The sequence below is a fragment of the Seriola dumerili genome, unplaced genomic scaffold, assembly GCF_002260705.1.
Source record: "Seriola dumerili isolate Sdu_G_001 unplaced genomic scaffold, Sdu_1.0 BDQW01000533.1, whole genome shotgun sequence".
In the NCBI taxonomy this organism is placed as follows: domain Eukaryota; kingdom Metazoa; phylum Chordata; class Actinopteri; order Carangiformes; family Carangidae; genus Seriola; species Seriola dumerili.
In genome coordinates, this window is record NW_019174788.1 from 1,988,459 (window position 1) to 2,010,984 (window position 22,526).

General features: G+C 40.1%; 1 protein-coding gene across 2 annotated transcripts in view; it reads right to left on the bottom strand.

Moving 5' to 3' along the window:
- The window catches only part of LOC111235719 (mannosyl-oligosaccharide 1,2-alpha-mannosidase IA-like), a 185,198-nt gene that overhangs the window by 94,351 nt on the left and 68,321 nt on the right, over positions 1-22,526 (bottom strand). For both annotated transcript variants that reach the window (XM_022764232.1, XM_022764231.1), the window contains exon 2: positions 13,180-13,276. In XM_022764232.1, coding sequence (XP_022619953.1) covers positions 13,180-13,276 — 97 coding nt within the window. The remainder of the gene's footprint in view (positions 1-13,179; positions 13,277-22,526) is intronic.

Genomic DNA, 22,526 nt, shown 5'->3' on the forward strand with positions numbered 1-22,526 from the left:
TGTGAAATGTAAACACACGGACAACAAAAGGCAATACCAGAAGAGTTCATGGTGAATGATGAATGAGCATGGAGACGTAAATGAAATGTTCCTGGCGTACAAGGGTCTGAGGGGAATTTAAACCGGCGGATTGTCATTGAGAAGACTGGAAGTCTGATGAGTCACAGTGGACTGCCTCAGAGATGATGAATGAAAAGATGGGCGGACGTGTTAGCACTTCGAGGAGGAGTTATTGTGAGAGTCTGCAGCTTAGTGAAATATTAAGGCTGAGAGTGGTGACAGGCTGCAATGAGGCAAAGCTAAAAAAAAAAAAAAAAGAAAAAAAGAAAAAGAAATACTGTATATTAATAGTTCCTGAAACAAGTGAATGAAGCAAAATCTGCTCCCTAATGCCACCGCGAGCTTAAGAGCTTGGCAGGAGACGCTTGTGATTAAAACTGCCAAACACTGATTACTATACACCAAGCGGCATGTCTCAGGTTGCGGAGACGTCATCGTCAGAGTGACTCCGGCTCTACGTCACTGCAGACTGATCAGTGATCGCAGATTACATAAACACAGAGTTTAAGGATCCTCACAGTAACGAATGCTAAGACGGTTTGAAGCCTCATCTGAATGCAGCAAAATTTGACCCTCGCCCGTGTATCCATCAGCCTGCGATTGAATCATTACAGTAGAATAGACAATCCCTTATAATCCTCCTGCTTCGTCATATATTTTGCAACCAGTTTTTCATCATCTTGGCTATAATCCCTGCGCAGAGGCTTGATGATGTGTTCGTGCTCGCTGAGAGGGGACTTGTTCTAATCCGAGACGGGAAGAGCAGAAATTTGGTGGTGGTGATAACAAAAGATGGCTCCACTTTGATGTCCCGTACACCTGCCTTTTACTGTAAAATGACTTTCTTCACCAGCTGATGATAGTTTGGATTGCAGCGAAGAAGAAGTAAATCATGTCAACACCTCCAGTATATAAGAGCTTCCTATAGGTGAAGTGTCATGATCAGCAAGGAAAAGCCTCACAGCAGATCTCAGATATAATGAAACATGAGTTGGTTGAGGTCATGAACTCTGCTTCCTTTACTTGATATCTCAACTCTCTTTTCTCTGAGCCCTTTATTTGTCCTGTTTACAGCAGCAATTTATCCTTATGAATCCTCTCCCTTTCTCAACACAGCCATGTTTTTATGAGCCCGTCTCCAACCCAGCCTGCTAGCTCTGAGCCCAGTTCGAGTTTGCTGTGATCTCCAGGTAGTTGTCGTTGCTTCAGTCCCGACAGATGCGTAGCTGTGCAGCCGGGACCGTCATTACTTGCAGCGGGACACAACCTGCTCTGACAGCAAGTTCGCCCCCAGAGTGTATTATCAGAGGATTGCTGTCAAGTTCCTCATCTGCCTGCACCTTGAATGCTCCAGCATGCTGTTGGGGTGAAATATTTCCTCTCTTCTTCTCATCTCTAAGTTTTACTGTGTTCATTAAGTGAACTTAACCAACTTATCCTGACTAAAAGTTGACGACAGCACAAGTACGTAGTCATCACATTCTGCTTTTTGTTGTTGTTGTTCTCGGTCTGTATATCCTAACATATACGTCCAAATCCTTATTCCTAATATTCACTAGTGCTGCAGTTTCCAGTAGTACTTTCCCTCATTGACATAAAGATTCAAGATAATTTCATTTTTGCCAAAACATATGTTTATATAGTGCATATCCTACTCTTTGGTGATAACACCCTCTACATCCACTGGGCATGAATGTTTCTGGTTCTGACTGACAATTACAGTGCTGGTAATTAGATTGGTGCAATATCTGTGTGGGTGGGCACTAACAATAGTTAATAATATCACTTCCAGTGATATGGGGGTGCCATCATCGCTACCCACTGCAAAGCAACTCAACGAGTTTTTCTATGTTTTGACTGAAATCATGGAGTCTGGTCATTTGGTTAGAAAGAAAACTAATGCTACCTGGACACCCTCCTTTCTACAACACTGGACGAACACAGCATTTAGTGTGGAGCAAGTGCCAATGACTCTGCCCTTGTAGAAATAACATGAACAATAAGAAACATCTTGTGGGAATGAGTGCCAACATTGGCAAGATAAACAGTCGTGAATGGAATAACTTAATGTGGTAATGGGGTCTTCGCAAATGTTAACAAGCAGCTTAAATCACTAATGGTAGATAACAAGTCCACATAGTGTTGGCTTACAAAACATTCTGTATCAGTGATGTTTGCAGGCTATACAGTGTGTTTTCCATCGGACGCCGACAGCAAATCTCCGACTTGTAGCAACACTGGCTCTCCATCTCCACAGGATTGGCCCACTCCGAGCCTCAGTCTAGAAAATCTTTGGCATGTAAAATAAAAGTTCTATTCTTTTTTGAAGAACTGAAAACAACACTGTTATTTCTTTACACGAATGGTGAGAATTCTAATGTAACAAATAAAAACTACATATGTAGTCTGTGGGAGTTAATGAAATAAGATGCTACACATGGATGCTTTTGGATTAATACATTTGTTAAGACTTTATGTATATGCCTTACATATTTGACTATACACTATAGTAGATTTATAAAAGCAAACTCCACGTGCACTAACCAGGACATGCACCAGAGCCTGATTAATACCCTAGCAGGCCAATATCATCAGCTGATATCGGGTTATCACAGATATATCGTTATAGACTTGAACATGCAAAAATCAAACTGCAGTGTCACACTTTTTATTGTTTTGTATAATCAGATCTAATCACAAAATATTTGTTGATGTTCATGTAAAAAGATGATATTGTTATATTCTTACCAGGTCTTCATTACTCTTAAGTATGTCTAGCTCTTATACACATGGTCTTACTGACACCACAGTATGTGTTAATCATCTCCCATCCCCCGCTGCAGCTGTATAATTCCAGGATGATAAAAACGCTTTACCCCCAACAATTATGATGATATGTGACACGTCCAGACAGCAGTTTCAGCCTGTGGCCTTACTGGCTCCAGAACAAATAGGCGTTATTGAATGGAGGGTTGGGCTGTGCTCTCCAGACGGGGGAGGGACCAGATCCTGATTTGTCACCTGGCGCTGGTTGCTATGGAGACAGATGATTTCTACCGCACCACAATGGAGCCCATGGGATGTGGAAATGGATGGGGTAGAGATGGAGAGTGGGTGGATGGCGACAGCCCTTCACTCTGCGTGTGATACTAATGTGACAGCGGGTGATAGGCACCATTTGCGTACCCCTTCGTTTAACTCAAATGATCAGGGAGGTTGCCACTCCCTCCCCTGTTCTCTCTAACCTTCACAGCGCCCCCTTCAAGACCAGGCACAAGGCCCGCTGGGAGGTAATTGCGAGGGAGGGAAAAACCTCTCTACTCTGCCTAATATGTGGGTGGCGAGGAGAGCAGGCATTTGTTAGTGGAAGCGTTTTCCTGCTGAATGTTTTTAATAAAAAGATTCTTCAGAAAAGACAAAGAGGAGGAGTTTGCAAATGAGAGAGGTGCTCAAGGTTGAGTCTCACTCAGTCCTAAAACCAATGTGCACAATAATAATAATAATAACGACGATAGTGAAAACTGGTGAAAATCACCCACCACTTTGAGGGGCTCCACATACTCAGAGGACCCAACAATTGCTCTATAAAAAATCTATTTCGCCTTTCAACTGCACCTTCAGCCAGAGACGACTAAATAATAAATACCCAGGGCTTCATCATTTGGACCATCGATCCAAGCTAAATCAAGTTTTCAAAACCCTCTCCTCCCTCCTCCTCTGTTCTCCATCATGTAACAGCACCTGGCAGCGCTTAACATCATCTGAAGAGCCCTTGGGATCTTCTAATAAACGCCACTGGTTTTAAATGGTCCCCGGGCATGCTATGAGAGAAAAGGTGAGGGGTTCACCCTGTATTGCCAGAGGTAGCTCATTTTGCATTCCAGGAGAACTCTCAGCAAAAACCAGCGACCTTATGCTCTTTAATTGCACCTCATGGGATGAGGACGGAAAAGGAAAAAATGAGGGCATAGTCGGGGGATGGAACAAAAAAAAGAAGCAGATTGTGGGAACATAAGATAAAGGCAGAAAAATGGAAAACAATTTTTTCATGTGTAAAAAGGTTTTCACTCTTTGATTTGTTCTAGGGGTCAGAGAGCTGGATAGTAACTGTGAATAGCAGCATGTGGCCAATCCCCTTAGAAGCTATTGGACATCTATTGTTGATGAAAAATCTCTGGAGTGAGGGAGGGGCAGCTGTGACACCTAATGTAATGTTCTCTCTTTTTTAATTACAATCACAAGCCTTGTCCCCAGCATCTGCTGGACAATGGTTTTGGCTTGGCATTTAATGTGCCGCGCGCTACAGTTAGTGACCCACATGTAAGCACGAGAGTACTGACGTTTAGGGAGGGATGAATGTCTATTTAATCCTCCATTTAGGCTCTGGGACTGGTTGGCTTCTCCAGCTACTGGGGAAAGTGATACAGCACACGAGAGCTCCAGGAAGAAATTAGGGAAAATAGTTGTGTCTAAAGAAGCAAGAGAGTAGCACACTGGCCGTGAGATGCCCGAGAACTCTTACTACATCTGAAGATATAGAAATGACACTGACTTCTAATTCTTTTTCTCAGGATCATAATGCTACAAAGCAAGTGATTGACCAAAACTGTGGCTGTACACTTGGCTTGGAACCTGCGACAAAAGTTGGCACCAACTTTCTACTCATTTTTGTATTCTTGTTAAAGAAGTTGTTTGCCATGCATTTTCTTGACAAGAAGTTACAAAGAGATGCTAAATATGAAGCCAGCACCAGCAGACTGTTAGCTTAGCATGAAGGCTGAGAGCAGGTATGTTAACAGGCTCTGGCCTGGTTCTGTCCAAAGGCAACAAAATCCACCTACCAGCACCTGTAACGCTCACTAATTAACACGTTATTGTGTGAAAATGACATGTGGTTTTATGGGGTTATGTAGTGGATTATTTCTTGAACAGGCGCAGGATAAGACACAGCATGTTAATTACTGAGTTTAAGAGGTGCTGGAGGACAGATTTTGGCAACTTTGGTGCTGCTGGCTGTATAGCTTCGATTTAACATATAGATTTAGTTTTATCAATCTTCTCCTTTAACTCCGGGAAAGATAGTTAATATGTAAATTTCCCAAAATGTCAAACTATTCCTGTAAAGGTAACAAAGTAACTGGTGTTTCTATAATCTGGCAGCTATCATGTTTTAATTTGTGAAACCAAACTTGTTTGTGTTAAAGACAACACTAATTTCAGCACCATCAATGATTCTGAAATCACTCTCTAAAATCATTATTGTCTCATGTTGCAAAGCCAACGTGGTGGCTTCACAAAAATGTACCTTGGTCAACTTTTCACCTTATTTTTTTTAGGTGTAGTGAAACAACAAAGGAGGGATGTTGATCACAGGGTTGGTGAGTGTTTGTGAGGAGTTGTGAGAGTCTTTGTGCCACTCTTTCTGAAAGCTTCATGTCTAACCACCTACTTTACAGGAGGTTAGCACAGGAGGCCAATTAATCTCCCTCCCACATCTCTGTTGTAGCCAAAAGGGAATAGAAAATACATCTAAGGTTTCAAGGACTCAAAATGGGTTGACAGAGTTGACTTGAGGGACCCATTCACAAGGTTTTTTCTCAGACTGGTAACAAAAGGGACGAGAAGAATTACACATCCTAGAGCCACACACCCTCCTCCTTCACATCACCCTTCTCCTGAATCTTCTGTCTTTTCAGATCAGAGAAAACAGCCTCGCTTATAGGGCGCCGACGATAAATGATTAATAACATAAACAATCTGTCTGGCCTGATTTGCCTTCAGTTACACAGCAGTGAATGGTAATATTTACTGAAGAATACACACACAACAACGTAAACACACAAAAACAAAAAAGGAAAGCTAAGTATTCAATTAGATTAAAAGCAGCCAACTCAACCAATTATGTCATTATCTCACAAGTGTAATAAAGACTCAGAACCAACAGATGAAAACACCCAAAAACAGTGGATTTTCTTTGTTTGGCTTTGCTTATATTCCTTTACTGGAGTAGTGGTGTTACAATCAGGATCAATGTTTGTTGGCGGATCGTGAATGTGTACTACTTTTATGTACCATATATTACCTCTTCAGGATAATGCCCTGTTTGTGTTTAACATCATTTAAATTCAAGGCTGAGGGCTTCATTCGGTCCTGCTCTGTGATAAGATGGAAATACAGAACCATCACAACTGACACTTTTAGTTAATGCTCTCCACCATAAAAGTAGGTCACGAGAGCTCTGGGAGCCAAACATTGAAAATAATTCACAGCACTGAGGGCTTTGGTTTGCCAGTCTAACACAGTTAACAAGTGTCCCAAAATGACTCTGCATCACTTTCCCACACTCTCTTAAATCTGTTCATATGAATCTGTTCATACATCTGGGAGTTAAGTCTTTTTCAATAGTCTTTAAAAGCTCCAAATACCATCACATGCTCCTTTGCTCAGAGCTATCTGACCTTTCAACACCCCCCTGCCCATCATCTGTTGCCATATGAACTGATTCATGAAAGCAAAAGCCCACCTGTCTTGATCTTGCTGACAGAAAGCGTTTCAGTAGAGGCACACAAAAAGAGAAAATAAAGGATTGAATAGGAATTTGACAAAGCAGGGAGATGACAGGTTGAAAGAAAAACAAAAACGGTAAGAAAAACAAGGTGCTAGTGCTATCAAGGCAGTAGCTTGCACAGTAAATGCTGTAGCTATCTAAGAAGTAAAGCTACTGAACTGGTCAAACTGAAATCCTCCAGATTTATACCCATCATCTTCTTCCCAACACAACAGCTTTATTCTTTAAGCATCTACAGTCAATATTTTCATAATAACATATCAGACGACAATGTGAAAGGGGACGCCTCTGGAGTGATGAACCTACAGACAATTATCACTTTGTCGTCTGATGCTCCTGGAGCTTTATAGTGTTTTTCAGCTCATTGTTTCAATGTCCAGCTGGTAAATTTACTGTTTTGGTTCACTCTCACTGCACTCACAGCGTCATTCTCGGCCACAGCAGATCCACTGTACACTACCTGCACAGCACCAAACAGCAGACAGGCACAGCTGGTGGCCAGCAGCTGAACATAGTGGAGCATGTAGCTGCTTAAGAGCTGGATATTTCCCCTCAGGAGAAAGTGGAGACCAAAACAGAGCTACAAGATCATTAATATTGGATTTGAATTCATGAGGTGACTAGAAACATGAGTCCAAAAGAATGACGACGCTGCTCTGTAACTACTGGATGTGTCAATAAGGAACTGTTTGCTAACTACTTTGCAATATTAAGTTAAAAGGTGATGAGTCGTAGGTGATAAGTGACGGTAACTTGTTTCTGCTTCCCCCAAGTGGCTACAAATTAAAAAGAGAAAAAACAGTTATTTCAGTTTTAAGGAATATAATTTAAAACCAAACACTTAGTGGACATTGTTGTCTGAAATCTCAAGCCCTTGAAACCCTTAAACTTGCAGTGATACAACAAAACCATTGCAGTTTTAATGCCAGTACACACCCCCCTGCTTAGAGATTTATCATTGCCAAGAGTCAACAGCAGCACACAAGACATCCCGCAGATCATCCAATTGACCTTCCCCAGTGATTTATGTCAGTCACGGTGAAAACTGCTGATAACATCAGCACCAAATACTGAAGCTAATCCTTAAAGTTATTTACTCATGTAAAAATAAAATAATAAATCCTGAACTACGCAGAGACAAACTCCATCTGGGTCACTGTCGATTTCACCTCTAAACTTTAATATGAACATATTAATGAAAACAGAACCCTGCATGAACCCAGCAAGTTAACAAATTCAACATTACAGCATTATCAGCATTCACTGCCAACAGTGTAAACCACACATTTTTGTATATTCTTCACAAAAAAGATTAACTTCTCCTACACAGGGATCAACATGTCATTAATGAATAAAACTGAGCTTCAATTTCACTCCCCAAAATAACAGCATTCAACCTCTTTCACATCAGTGCAGTACTTACACTCAGGTACTGAGAATTCATATTATGTTGTGGCTAGTGACAACTGTTCCTCTGTGGCATTGAGTTCATGTATTTCCATAATATTTTCTATCAATATTAATGAGGAATCTATAAAGGGAGATGAAACAAATGGTACAAATGTTTTCATCAGTCGCACTGAACTAGAATCTGACCTTGATCCCATCACCTTGCTCTCCTTTATGTCTAACACTCCAGGAGATTTAATATTCGACATGAGGTAATCTAATGAAATCAAAGGGAAATAGAAAATATGGTAAAGCCGACTGAGAAATGCTTTTGTCACACATGATTTATATTTCACCTTTCGGCAACCCAGTAATTGATCTGTGAAATATATTTGAGGTTTACTGTAACAATATTTTAACAACAATTTCATAAATATGCTTTATATAATGCTTACCAATCAAAAATGTTTTTTTTTTTCTTGAGGAGAAAATAACAGGAATGCTCATATTTTAACTTTCTCGTGAATTGCTCTCAATGTAAGAACATAATCTTACAAGGAATAGTGTAAATAGCCCACTTTTCTCTTTCTAATTGCCCTAAGCAAAATAAACTTTTAATAAGCTCTAAATACATACTGTATTTTAAATGACAAAGGGAAAATATGAGGAAAAAGTGTATAAGAACCAACTATGGTTTAGAGGAAAGAGCAGAGAGAGAGCTGCTTTCAGCCTTGAGGGTCATGACAAAGGAAGGAGGAGAGGGATTACAGTAAAAATAGAAAGGAATGGGGGGTTGAGAGAAAGACTCAAAGGAAGATTATAGTAAAGTGAAAGTGTGCCAGAGAAGCTGTGTGAGGAGGAAAACGGCTCACTCTGCCTTTCTGCAGTTTGGCTTGTACTTTTTTTTTTTCCTTTTTTTTTTTGAGTGTAGTGCAGCAGGGATGTTCTGGTGACTCTCAGCATATTGACAAGCTTCTGACGACAACACTAGCTGTAGATCCAATCTTGCCACATCTCTGTTTACTCTGGGGATTAAATTAAAGAACACAGCATCCAATTTCATACCTGGCTTCCCGCACCACTCTTCACAATGTGACATTTACTCGCAAGCATGATGCCCTTTCTCTCTTCCTCTCCCTGACTCCCTCCCTCTCTCTCTCTCTCTCTCTCTCTCTCTCTCTCTCTCTCTCTCTCACTACTTTTAGATAATGCACTGTGTAGCAAACAAGGCTAGCTGAGAGCAGGAAAATGATGCCTGATTTACACAGAATTGAAATATATTTGCTTATGGGATTAACCATATTGAGTTGAAGGAAGTCGTTCCCCTTCCCCCACACTTGGAAGAATTAACTATTTCTCTGTCGTGCTCCCAGAGACAAATAGCGTTTTCTTTCCCAGCTTTTTTTGTTTGCATATCGGTTAGATCTGCATGAAGGTACACCGCTTAGTGGATAGCTGCATCGCACAGATAAAGATGGCAATTAGGTGCCAGAAGTTGAGGGCTGCACTACCCATTATGAGAAACCTTTGGCCCCGACAGCAGAATTATTTGAAAAGTGTGGCCTCAATGTGAGACATCTGCTGTGGGAAAATCACTTTCTATTACAAATTGATAACTCAAATGCATGCACACAGAAAATAGCTATACTGCATAAGGTCTCTCTGAGGCCAAGCAGCATTCAAAAGAAACCAAATCAACCTCTTTTCTGGGATAATGGGTTGGAAGGCTTTGCCACATCACCAAGTAATATTTTTAAAAGTCCCATATTGTAGAAAGTGAGATTTCGATGTCTTTTTTGATAATAAAGCATACTGTGAAAGTATCAAAGTGCGCAATCTATGGACAAATTATTATTCAAAGTTATGTTCAAAAACTGTGTCTTAAACCAAGCAGTCAAGAGTTCTGTAACTTTGTGATGTCACAAGAAAACAGTCACCACCCTGAGCTATGCCCCCAGCATGACCCACCTGGACCCAACGTCCAACCTTGCAGGATTCGGTTTCTCTAAGTGTGTACTTGAAATCTGCTCTACGCTCATTTGATCGTAATTGAATCACATTTGAACCAAGAGAGGTTCAGAGCCTCTCTTCTGATTGGCTGACTATCCTGTTGTTGTTAGAGCTCCAGGAAGAAGCCTGAGACAGGAGATGTAAAACTACACTGAGACAGTTTTTGATACTTAAAACCACATACAGATCTTCTTATCCATATTAACACCAGACAAGTGTAAAATAAGGGACCTTTAATTTACATTGGTTCAAATAATTTCACACAAGGAACCTATATATGCGCTGTATATTTCATATGCAAATAAATTAGTGGCTGGTAGAGAAAGCAAAGTGTGATGTAGCTAGAAAATGTATCTGTGCAAAATCAAACTGCACATCAGGGCTCTGATTTCTGTGGAGATACAAAATGAAGTCCACAAGAACAGTGATTGGTCAGCTTGGGCTACTTATGTTTTTCTACTTCAAGTCACCGATGCCATTGGAGATTGTTGAAAGTGAATCAACACAAAGCAAGCCGAGGAAAAGCTCATCTCCACTGCCGACCCTTCTGCACAGCAACAGTCTCCCCTTGAGTAACAAGGCAAGGAAAATCTTCCTATCATCACTCTACATCACAAAGTTAATGAAAGAATGTAAACACAATTACTGTGAGGAGCATAATTAAAGCGTGACACGGCCTGATCATGTACAATGCCTCTGTCAGGTGTTACGATGGTGATATCAACAACTGAAATCTGACACTGAGCTATAAATCAAAACCCTCACCGTAGGTATCTATGGCACAACAGCCATTAACCTCTTGGTCATAGATAAATCCAGCTGTAGTGGACCACACCACAGCTAAAAACACAAGCTCTTTGTGCTGGATCAAGTAATATACAGTGATTGTCGGCTAATATTATAATATAACAACAATTTGATGAGTCGATATCGAGGCTCATTACAAGTCTGTTTTGGAGTCTACTTTCTGCCCTCCAGCAGACGGGTAATGCTTAATACAGCTTTAACACAAACAAATCACTGCAACTGACTCTATCACCATCTCCATCATCCCACAAGTTTAATATTGACAACAGTACAGTCCATTAGCCGCCAGTGTCCTTGACTGTTATTCCCTCCTAAGGATGCCTTACATCACAAGTGGTGTAAGTAGAAAATGACTTGACAACTCATCTTGAGACATTACCTGAGGAAAAAAAAACCCGACAGATCTCTAAATAATCCTGGCTTGGTCGCCTTGAAATATAACACCTATCACATGATTTGAGCACCCTGCTTCTAAAGGACTCCTCTTTACTATGAACTCGGCAACCTCGGGGGAATGGCATCAGCAAAGAGAACACAAACTATTTCAACAGAGCTTGCATCATCGCCTTAGTAATCCCGAATCCCTACAGATGTGACGGACCTCAGGTATGGAAGACAGTACCGAGTCAGACGGTACCATCCAAGGCTTATTAAGAGCTGATCCGTCTTTTATGAAGGGCTTTATTGTGGGTTTTCCCTCTGGCTCAGCAGTGTGAAGTGACTGATATGCTCCACTGCAGAAGACCTCAGGACCCCTACGGATCTGGCTCCAATTAGAAGCTGTTGGAAACTGTGTCACCCCTGGAAGGTTGTGAGGTTTCACGTGCTGAGTGAGAGGTAAGAAAGATACGGTGACAAAAGCTCACTGAGGCGCAAACAGGTGCTACCTATTACCTATCACATGACAAGCTCAAAGCACGTAAAGAACAGAAGAATTTTTAAAAGCTCAGTATGGTTTGTTTTCAGTAGGGCTGTAAAAAAAAAAAAAAAAAGAAACAACAAAAACCAAAACAGTTTGTTTCAGCTTCTAATTGTTGGTGTTTGCTTCCTTTCAACTGCGAATGAAATTGTTAACAGGCTTGAGTGATGAAAGTACTAGTTTCTCAAAAGACAACCCACTTACCCAAAAAACAATAACAAAAACAAGGCTGTAGTAACTGCAACTAACAATTATTTTGACTATCAGCTTTCTGTTTTTTTTAAATCAATAAATTAACCACTTGATCTGTAAAACATCAGTTAATAGAGATAAAAATGCCCATCACACTTTCCCATACCCCAGGGTGACAGCTCCTAATGTTTTTTATTTTGTTTGTTTGTTTTCTTTTGTTGTTTTTTGTCTGAGCCACAGTTCAAAAACTGAAGCTATACAGTTTAGCCAAAAAATGAATAAGAAGCTGAAATTTGAGAAGCAAGTGCCAATGATATATTTTTTTTGCCCTTTTTGCTTCTTAAATGATTAAACGATTTAAATGTTTAAACTTTTATTTGATATCAAAATACTTATGTGCCAAAAGCCAACAGAGCCAAATGGGGCTAAACAAGCTCCAATTTAAAAAACGGCACAAAGGGTAACACAGAGATAGTTAATAATTTAGACAAAATATAAATTATACTGGCTGCAAGTAGGACACAATATGCAGCTACCCACATTCCTGTCCACCACACTGCTTCCCTATTGCTCTTCTCTGGGTGGAAACATCAACTTTATGCACAACCATCTCAAATGTCTAATTATGGAAAAATACTGCATGTTTCCCAGCATCCAAAGAAACGAAGAAACCAACATCCTTCCATTCACCTTGAGGGAGGAAGTTTCTTTAATGTCAGTTTGCTCCTCAGTCTCACTCTAGACTTTGTGTTTCAAATATTCATAAACCGCAACTCAACTAAACCTTGTTTTTCAGTTTTTCCTCATTCCTGTTTTTAGTAAAAGTCTTGCAATGTTTGTGAGCCTGTCAGAGTTTGTTAAAAAAAAAAGATGCAGTAGTCCATTCCTGTCAAATTAAGAAATTGTTGATCCCATTTAGTTCAGATGTCTACCTATAATAAAGGAATTCAGTTGTTATATATAAAATTCTTATTGTTAAATTATAGTTTTGAGGCTGGCGGCGTATATGGTAGAGAGAAATCAATATAAAATTGTATGAAATCAGCAGCTTGTTTTTCCACTTTACACTATGAAAACAAAAAATATCTCCCTGCAAGCTCCCTGTTTTGTTTTAGTCCGTCTTAGTGCAGTGCTATGCATGAAACCCTCCAGAAAAAAAGGTCAACAGGTCTTATAAAAAATGCTGGATGACCTTCCTGGCGTTGTGAGCCTCAAGCAAAATGCTGACACTCACCGAACATGTTTCCAATATGCCCGTTTCTCGTCAAAGGCCGCAGCTCATTCTTGCCCCAGGCGTAGCGCTTGTAGTTGTCCCAGGCAAACTTCATCATCTGCAACATAAACAGAGGGCAGACGGTACTGGTCACTGGACTGACAGGACGGCAACACAACCTCCAGACCCAGACGTAATTAAACTGGTATAGCTCAAAGCAAAGGGAATGATAGCTTATTGATCAAGACAGGATTAAGGACAAGCATGCAATTATCACATATAAACAATAAGACTGACATTTCCCCTGCAGCGTCTCCTCGCCTAAATGAAAGATTGAATGATTTCAGTAGATGAAAAGCAAGTTTAATAGATAAGAACACATCTTAAAGAAGAAAGTGTTTTTGAAATTGATGCTCTGTACTCCTTCCCCAACTGCTACTGGAAAAAAAGTGATCTGGACGTGGTTTACAAAGAAGGAGGAAACTATCTTTGACACAGTAAAAAAAGAAAAGAACACACACACACACACACACACACACACAACAGAGCAAGACAGGAAAGTGCAGGATGAAGAAAAGCTGCACGGTTCATTTTCATTGTTTGTAAACATCAACTGGAGAATACAGGTTTCCTACAGCACTGTAGCCTTTAAGAGCCAGCTTTAGAATTAAATTAAATGCTAATTTACATATAAACTTTATTAACCATAATCATCCTATGATGCTTCCCCAGCTAGTGCTCTCGGTGGAGGGAGGAGCTACGCTGTTTATGGATGATCATATCTCCATATGCAACTGAACTGATGGTGTCATCATCCTGTGTTGTGCAAACAAACTTAGATCACGACATACACACAGTGCACTTCTTGATTCTTTGCCCTTTTCATCTGCACTGGCATTTCTCAAGTTTGACAATAGAGCACATACAGCAGTCACATCAGCTGAGTTTCCTTGTGACACAGCTGCTTTCAATACTTTAACAAGCGGCCCCGATTTCTGTTGAAAACCACAAGAAATTTCTTATCAGCAAAGAGATACTATGATGCATGCACATATGAACAATGCATCCAGCTTGAAGTATACACGTATACTTGAATCATTCCCGCAACGACATGTTCACTGAATTCAGTTGTCTTCAGCAAAATAAAACAATCACAAAGAAAGTTGGTGCCCTCCATATAACCTGCCGTAAGATGGACAGACATCAGAATTTGATTTTCCTCCTCTCTGGATTCCTCAGTCACTCGATGTCATCTCTATTATCAATACCACAAGAGACTCCTCGCTCTGCAGGGGTGGGCTCAGATAAGCCCGTGAGAAACAGACAACATGAATCCGATTACCTCTGACAAGGCCTCCAGCTGAAAATCCTTTCACCCTAAAAAGCTCATTACAGACACCTCGAAGAATACACAGATCCAGCCATTTCTCACACTAAAAACAAACCCAGTTTCCATGAAAGACCCTCTGTTTAAATAAATGTTCAATGCACTTCAAGTTCTCATAAACAGCGCTTACATGTCAGGGAGCTGAGATTTGATTACAGGTGAATTATGTGTCATTAAATTATTTTGAAGCTACTGTGCCAGTTTAATTTGTGATTTGGCAATTATGCTGTGCCACATATTAAAGCACTATGTACTGGAAAACATCTGGAGATCAGAGGAGAAAAAAAAATCTGCATCAGGGTCGTCTTTGTTGTTTTTTCCTTTATCCAGAGTATGGCATCAAATCTGGGAATGCAGCATTTCACACGGGGCTTTTATCCATTTACAAATACAAATACTAACCATGTATGCAGAAGTAATCTCACAGAATGTGAAAAACAAGCACAAAATATGATTAAAGGGAATAGTACAGATGAATCTTCTGGTGGAAATATGTTCACAAAGGTAATCATTTTCTTCAGAAAGTGCTGAAAGAATAAAAATAGCCACTGCCAGTCTGCGTCCTGACAGAACGTTCTGCCTTGCAGAATGAATACCAGCAAATGTCTCAAGTTTTATTTGAAACGTACTCCATCTTTTATATTACCAGCCCGTCTCGCTCCTCCGGTGGCTTTAAAAGCAAAAGAACAAAAGCAATAGGAAAAAAAGTGTTTGCACAAAACATGGGTTTTTGGTAAATGTTGGAACTTCATGTCCCTTTCTGTTTCTTTTGAAGGACATTGCAGACGGGAAGCCGCCACCACCTCTGCAAAAAAAAAAAAAAAAAAAAAAAAAAAAAAAGATCAAATGAGATGATGGGAGCTGCGAGGGAAGCAGGACTTTACGACCATCATCAAATAAACGTCGGGGGAAACAGAAAACAGGCAGATGCTACGCTCAAACTGCATGAGTGTAGGCACAGAAAATGTGAAATGGCAGCATTAATCAGCTATGACCTGATGCTAAAAGATGCTAAGAGATTTATTTACTGCAAGTGGCACCAAAAGTAATGACTACTTCCACTAAAAATGAATCACAATTTTGTAACTGTTAATTTATGAAATGTCACAAAAAAGAAAAAAAAAAAAGCTATTTTCCAGCAGCAAAAGTGATGTCTTCAAATAGGCCTGTATTGTGAAGCCCCAAAGTAGACTATTTAGGGATTTAAAACAGTAACTCATGTCATTTGAAAAGTTGCAACCAATGGGGTTTTCACATTTAGCTTAAGGAATCGTCAGTCAAAATTAAAAGTTAACTTTGTTCTCTTCTTTTAAAATCGACAAATTGGTTTGACTGTTGACTGACTGACTGACTGACTGCAGGAATGCAGAAACATTTAACCATACAGGTACTAAACCTAAAAAAACTGGTACCTAAGTGTACATCAGCTGCTCAGCAAATTACAGTGACCTCAATTAGTCAATCAAAAAGACAACTAATTAACTGACAAAAATTTGCAAATCAAATAATAATTCATGGCCTTTAACACTGGATCCAGAGTTTTTTGTCCTGTTTTATATTGTGGTTAATTGAAAATCTTTAGGTTTTAATATGTTGATCAGACAAAACAAGCATTGACATTTTATAAACAAATAATCAGCACGATTAATTCTAAGTAATTCTAAGTTAATTAATTTCTAAGATTTTCATGGTCTAAAAGTAAGTCTTCTACAAATAAAGGCTTTGTTTTCATGCCAAAACGCAGACATGATATAACTCACACTCCATGAGAACGTTCAGCTCAGCTTCCTGCCATGACACGCTGAAGATGTTTCATTCCACTGGCATTGTGTTTTCACATCCCTGCTGTTGTGCACCGAGGAGGGTCAAAGCGTAGGAGGGCCAGGGGTCATACAGCCATAGGATTGCTGGTGTAACACAACTCATCACCACAACACACACAGCGTTAATCAATAGTTGCAGCAGTAGCCGAGCATGCCACCCCCAAAGCTGCTTTTCCAAGAGAGAAAACGGATGAATGATTCGTTTCCAGGGGCACAAAAGGCAGACGCAGACATGATCTGACAGGACACTGATCGTTCTTTGGTAAAACTAATTGGCTCGTTGTTGGGCAGAGGAGATCAATAAGTGAGCACAGGGCCAGTGATTAAAATGAATCAGGGATTGACCAGATATACAGCGTGCCAATACCGAGACCATAGGTCAGGAGTCATGCACTGCTGGTCACACATCATCCACCAGATCATAACAGTGACATAAGCTGCTGTACATGTGGATACATTTATACTGTATCAAAAGAAAAAGTTTCATTAAAGAAATGAAACATCACAATTTTTCTCATATCCAGCACTAGTTCAGGAAGAGCCTGAAACTGACACAATATTAATTTTCCTTTTCCTTTTAAATGAAATAATACAGAATTTTTGCTAAAAGAATCTCTAGAGTACAAGTTTTGAAATGTAACATAAGCTCTGTACAAACCTACCAGAACTACAAATGACAGCTATCAATGTCTCCTCTCTAGAAGGGGTGAAAAGACCTATACTTTGCTATACTTTGGTCATCTGGAAATCTACCATGCTTTCCTTAGCAGGTCGCAACTCTCCCAGAAGAAATGACACCACAAGGGGGTTCAATTATCTCAGTGCTAGTCTTCTCTATCCCACTCAGCACGGAGCCCAAAATGTTTCCTCTGCACTGTTCAGAGCTATAGTGAGGCTGAGAAACCTCAAAGTAACAGCAGGAAATATGACCTTCATCATCTGCTGCGTCAACACTAAAGATGGGAGGAGTAATTCAATCCTTAAAAATCTCTAATCACAAGTAAAAGTACAAAACCACAAAAAAAGACAATCTGTACAATCGCAGCAAGGTTCTGCATCGGCCTTGCATGAAAGAAAACCTTGGTTATATAATTTGGACCCGTTTTGTTTGATTGTATGTGTGAATCTGCCTTTTGTAGACTCTAAGGACAAAGTGTTTCTCTTTGATAAATGTGTGCGTTTTCAAAACTCAAGGCTACAATCTGGCATTCTTTGCATTTCTCAGTCTGCTGGATGCACATCTGCTACCTCCTATTAGCACAAACAGAAACTCTCCAAAGGTGCATAATCACAGATTGCCAATGACTGGAAGGAGGTTGATATGTAAATCTATGAGTGTGAAAAGTCATGGAAGAATGAGTGGGAAAAAAAGGATTTCAAAAGGACCGTTGTTAGAGAGAGGTTGAGGATCCAACTGTGGAAACCAGCTGGTCACTTTTTTGGGTGAGTTCAAACCACTTTGGTGAATTTGAATATACAGTAACAGGCAGCACAGACACTAGGGGGTCTCATTTTATCCATCACTGCAAAGATAAGGCTTATCCAACAAGGTCCATGTTTAACAATTTCAAAGGATGATGCAGAGGTAAGGAACTATTTGGCGCAGAGCAGAGAGAAACTGAACTACGGTTTCTCTGAAGCAATGATATAAATATATATAGATACAGATATATATCTATCTATATATATACACACACACATAGAGATAACAAGCAACTAAATCAAAAGCTCTGTTACAGAGGAAAGGATGCTATAATGAGATGTTGCCACAGGGAGAGGTCTGAATCTGGAGTTTAGATATAATGACAAGTCTTCTGAATGGAAGGGCTGCACTAATATTTCAATCAATTGACCAACAGCGATCCATAGTAACCACAAACAAAATAAAATCACTGCCATAACCACTCTGCATGTCTTCCAATGGCCGCTCAGGACAGGCTTCCCGTGTAACCATCGCAGCTTTCATGTCAAAACTACTCTGTATGGGAGTAGCGATGGTTTTTCAGAAGCTGCAGCTTTAATGAAATTGCTAAAACGGCTACTGTCCATGCAAGCAGAAAATATTTCATGAATTTCTGATTTGTGTAGCTACGGTAGACTTCCATGAGTATCCACATTAACTGTGGTTATAGCTAATTAGCTAACAGTGTGGGCTGAAGCGAGAGCACCACCAGTGAAGATCACTACACTGTCTCGTTGTAAACACTGTACTGACAGCTAGGTTTGGACTCAGTGGCCCCCACGTGGCCCAGGAGAGGTGGATTAACTGGTGAGCTGCACAATTTGTAGCTTATTCTGGACACCTAATTAGAGCAGATCTGCTTAAGGCACAGCAACAGTCCTCCTCATCCCCCCTGATATCACCACAATCTGTAGCTGTGTGGGTTTCTTCAAAGCACTCTGCCTGGGGACTCACAGCACAGCACACTCAAAAAAAATATTTAGCATAATATTTGAGATTTATGTACTTTAATTGCATATAAGATGTCCATCCATTTGGATCACACAGTTTAAACATGAACCAATTTTCTTAATGTAATGCATATTAGTCAGTCAAACATCAATGAAACAAGTGAACACGTTTATATTACATTCATATTATATGAATTTTAAACACAATGGATTTATTAGTTTTATTACATACGTCTCATTGTTTCATTTATGTTTGACTGACAAATGTACATCACATTAAGTTAATTAGTTTCATAATGTTAAAATTGTGTAATCCAAATGGATGGGAAATCTTGTATGCAATTAAAATACATGAATCTTGAATATTAGGTCAGATATGTGTATTTATCATGTGTGTTTTTACACATTTATTATAATAATAAAATATAAGAAAAACCTTCTAATTAAATGCTGAAAAGTAAAGCGGAGGTTGAAGAGGTCAAGAAATTGGCAGTGTTGGTCTCTCTCATCTCTGTGCGAACAACAAAAGAAGACAAAAATCAGTAAGATCACACATTCTCAACATTATGTAACCCTATACCTTTATCACTGTTGTTGACGATAACAAGACACTGCCGCCTGCTAATTAAGCTGCATCCAAGCAAAACAGGAATCCACATAGTGTAGACCCACAGTCTCACTTCCAGATAGCTAGAGACATGGTTTGTTATTCAAAACAATAAAATCTGAGATTGTTGTTGCAGAAAAGGAAAGATGCTGAGAGAGATATGAAATTAAAAGTGAAATAAAGTGAAATTATGAAATTAAACCCTCAGGAAATAATCCAGACTTTGTGGTTTCTGGTGCATTACAGCCTTAAAAAACAGACCGTGGACAGCTCAGAGTCCATGCAGCATGGTGATATAATTCCATTGTCAGGCAAAGTCAGATTACCGCTGGGACCGTCCATGTTGAAAATGTACATACTGGCACCATCTGGCTCTTTGGATGACAGCATCCATCAAACAGCATGTGGTATGAGACAGAAGCATCTCCCTCTCCATAACAGTAAAAAAAAAAAAAAAAAAAAAAAACTAGATTGATCAGTCAACATTACCCTAATCAAAGAAACGAGAAAATCACAAAATCAGGATTGTTGTTGTCCAAACAAACTCAACTGCAGCACAGCAAGGCAGCCATTTAGAAACAGTCACAGTCACATGATGACAGGGTTGAATGAAAGGACCTGCCATCAATCACTGAGCTTTGTATTTTATCATGCTTTCAGTCAGTCAACTTGGCTCTTAGTTGCTCTCAAACTTGGGTGAGTAGGTTTTTTTTTTTTTTTTACTTGACAGGGACAATGCTCAGGCATCCAAAAAGGAAAACAAAATAACATCTTTCACATGGCAGTTAGCTACAATCCATACAAACAAACAGAGAAAAAAAACATGCAGTGAAGGAAAAGCAGAGACCAAGACAGACAAGATGGCAGTGCAGACAACTTGTATCCTAATGCTCATATGTTTGATTGTTAATGAGCCACGAGAACAATTATGAGAATCCATTCTTCATTATTAATTAACTGTTTCCTTCTACGTTTCATTTCATGCAATCCAACTCACTGTAGAATACTGTCATCTCAAAACACTGACAGAACTCGGTGTAAATCATTCTGACGACACCGACTCTCTTGGCTAAAACAACATGGCGCTTGACACTTTCCCACCCAACACGTTTTGTAAAGCAGTTGTTATATTTAGTTCCATGAGCGAGGCGTCCCTTTAATCTGAGGAGGTTTTGGGTGGATCATGGGTAATAAATCACCCCTGCACCCTGGCATGGCGGCCCCAAGACACTGCTGCGTTAACGAGGTGCTGTGTCATCACCTGAAATCGAGGGGACCTTTGGCAGAGAAAACACAGAATCAGCTTTCCCCCTGAACTTCCCACCTCAGCACGCACACTCACACACACACACACACACACACACACACACACACACACACGTTTCTGTTTCCAGTATTAGACCTGTTCTGGAGCACAGCCATTTCCTGCCCATTAAAGCCACATTTATGGTGAGCGGTGACGGAGCATTGTGGGTCTCTGAAGACCAGTGAGGTCTCATCCTGAGTCAGCACAACACTGTGGTCAATTACAAGCAAAGTCTCAAATTTGGACAGCCAAGCAGCACTGAGCTGCGGATCATTCATGCATGGAATTAATGAATGTCAGGGATCAACATCAGCTGATCATACGCATTACCATGCATCTTTTTAATTAGTGAATTATAGAGCAGAGAAAGTGTTGCAAAAATACTACATTAATGTCTGGAAATAAAACTCCTCCTTTGCCCCAAATGTCACCATTTAGTCATTTGGAAGTTTACTCACAAAAGCTACAAAACATGCAAAGCTTTTGTACACAAGAATCACAACAGACTTCTGATTAGAATATGTCCTCATAGTCCTTGTAATTAAGAATAATTGAGTCAGCAAGCCTCGGTACACTCAAAAATGCTTACACCCACATGCAAGACACATAATTTGAGCAGATCACTGTTACAACTGATGCAGAAACCTGGATTTGAGCTGTAAGCTTCCAATCTACAGTTTCTGCAGATAATACCCAGAGAATTAGCTTCCATGGTGTTTATCCAATGTGATTTTCTGATATATTACTTTCAAGCCAACAATTGGTGTAGACTTTATAAAAAGACTTGTTATTGTAAAATTACATATACAACTTTTAGTCTTATTAAATCCAAATCAACGCTGGTCTTCACACTGTAAATTCACCTTGTTGTTTGTACATATGTATTTGCCTGCATCCCTCTCTGTCTCTGGCAGGTGTCCTCACTGCTCACTCCAAAACTGATCATTAGGAGAGATATGTGGCCTGTGCCAAGTCCTCTCCTGAGCGTCTCCCACTGGTGGTTTGCGAATTCCAAAGCGCCATGAAAGATTCATGCCAAGAGAGAGAAGATCGCCACAAGGAGCCTATTAAAATGTCTGGACTCAGGTCTTGAATTGTTGGGGAGGTAGACCTGAAGTATTAACATGCCTAAATGGCCCCAGTAGAGCCTGCTGATGAGCAATGAGAGGAAAAAGAGATGTGACAATAGAGCTGCAAACACACCTAACTCTGGCTTTAAAACTACCCTCAAGGAATTTAAAATCAGAATCCTGTGTAACTCTGTCTGAATGACGCAGAGAATTACTCACAGTGTGGAACATTCACAGCATATATTCATATATAAGGTCCAGTAACTGTCAAGTCAACCGCTCATGCTCCAGGGATGACCTCCTGTCCCTCAGTGTCAGCTCTAACACTCGCGAGGGCAAGCCAGCTGGGAAACAAACATATAGGTAAAACATATAACAGGTTTAATAGAGAAAAGGTGGCGAGGGTGGCGGGATGGTGCAACAGCGAGAGCAACAGACCAGCTGATGGACAACATGCAGCACTTCCTAAGAAATTGTTGGCTTAGGTCCAAAGCTTGGACAAAATAAGAAGTAAAATCAAGTAGAGAGACCGTAACACTGTATACAGAACGTTGTTTTTTGCTTGTTGTTTGTTGTTGTTTTTGAGGAAGCGGCTAATGACCATCAAAACAACTGCTCCTCGAGAACAATCATTTTATTGCTCTGCCTTCACAGGCCCCCAGACTTTACTGTTTTTTGTTCACTCTCTTTAGCTCATTAGCTCCACCTCCTCCTGAGAGACTAGGAGGAGAGTAAAACTGAGCTAAAAGGAGAAAGAATATTG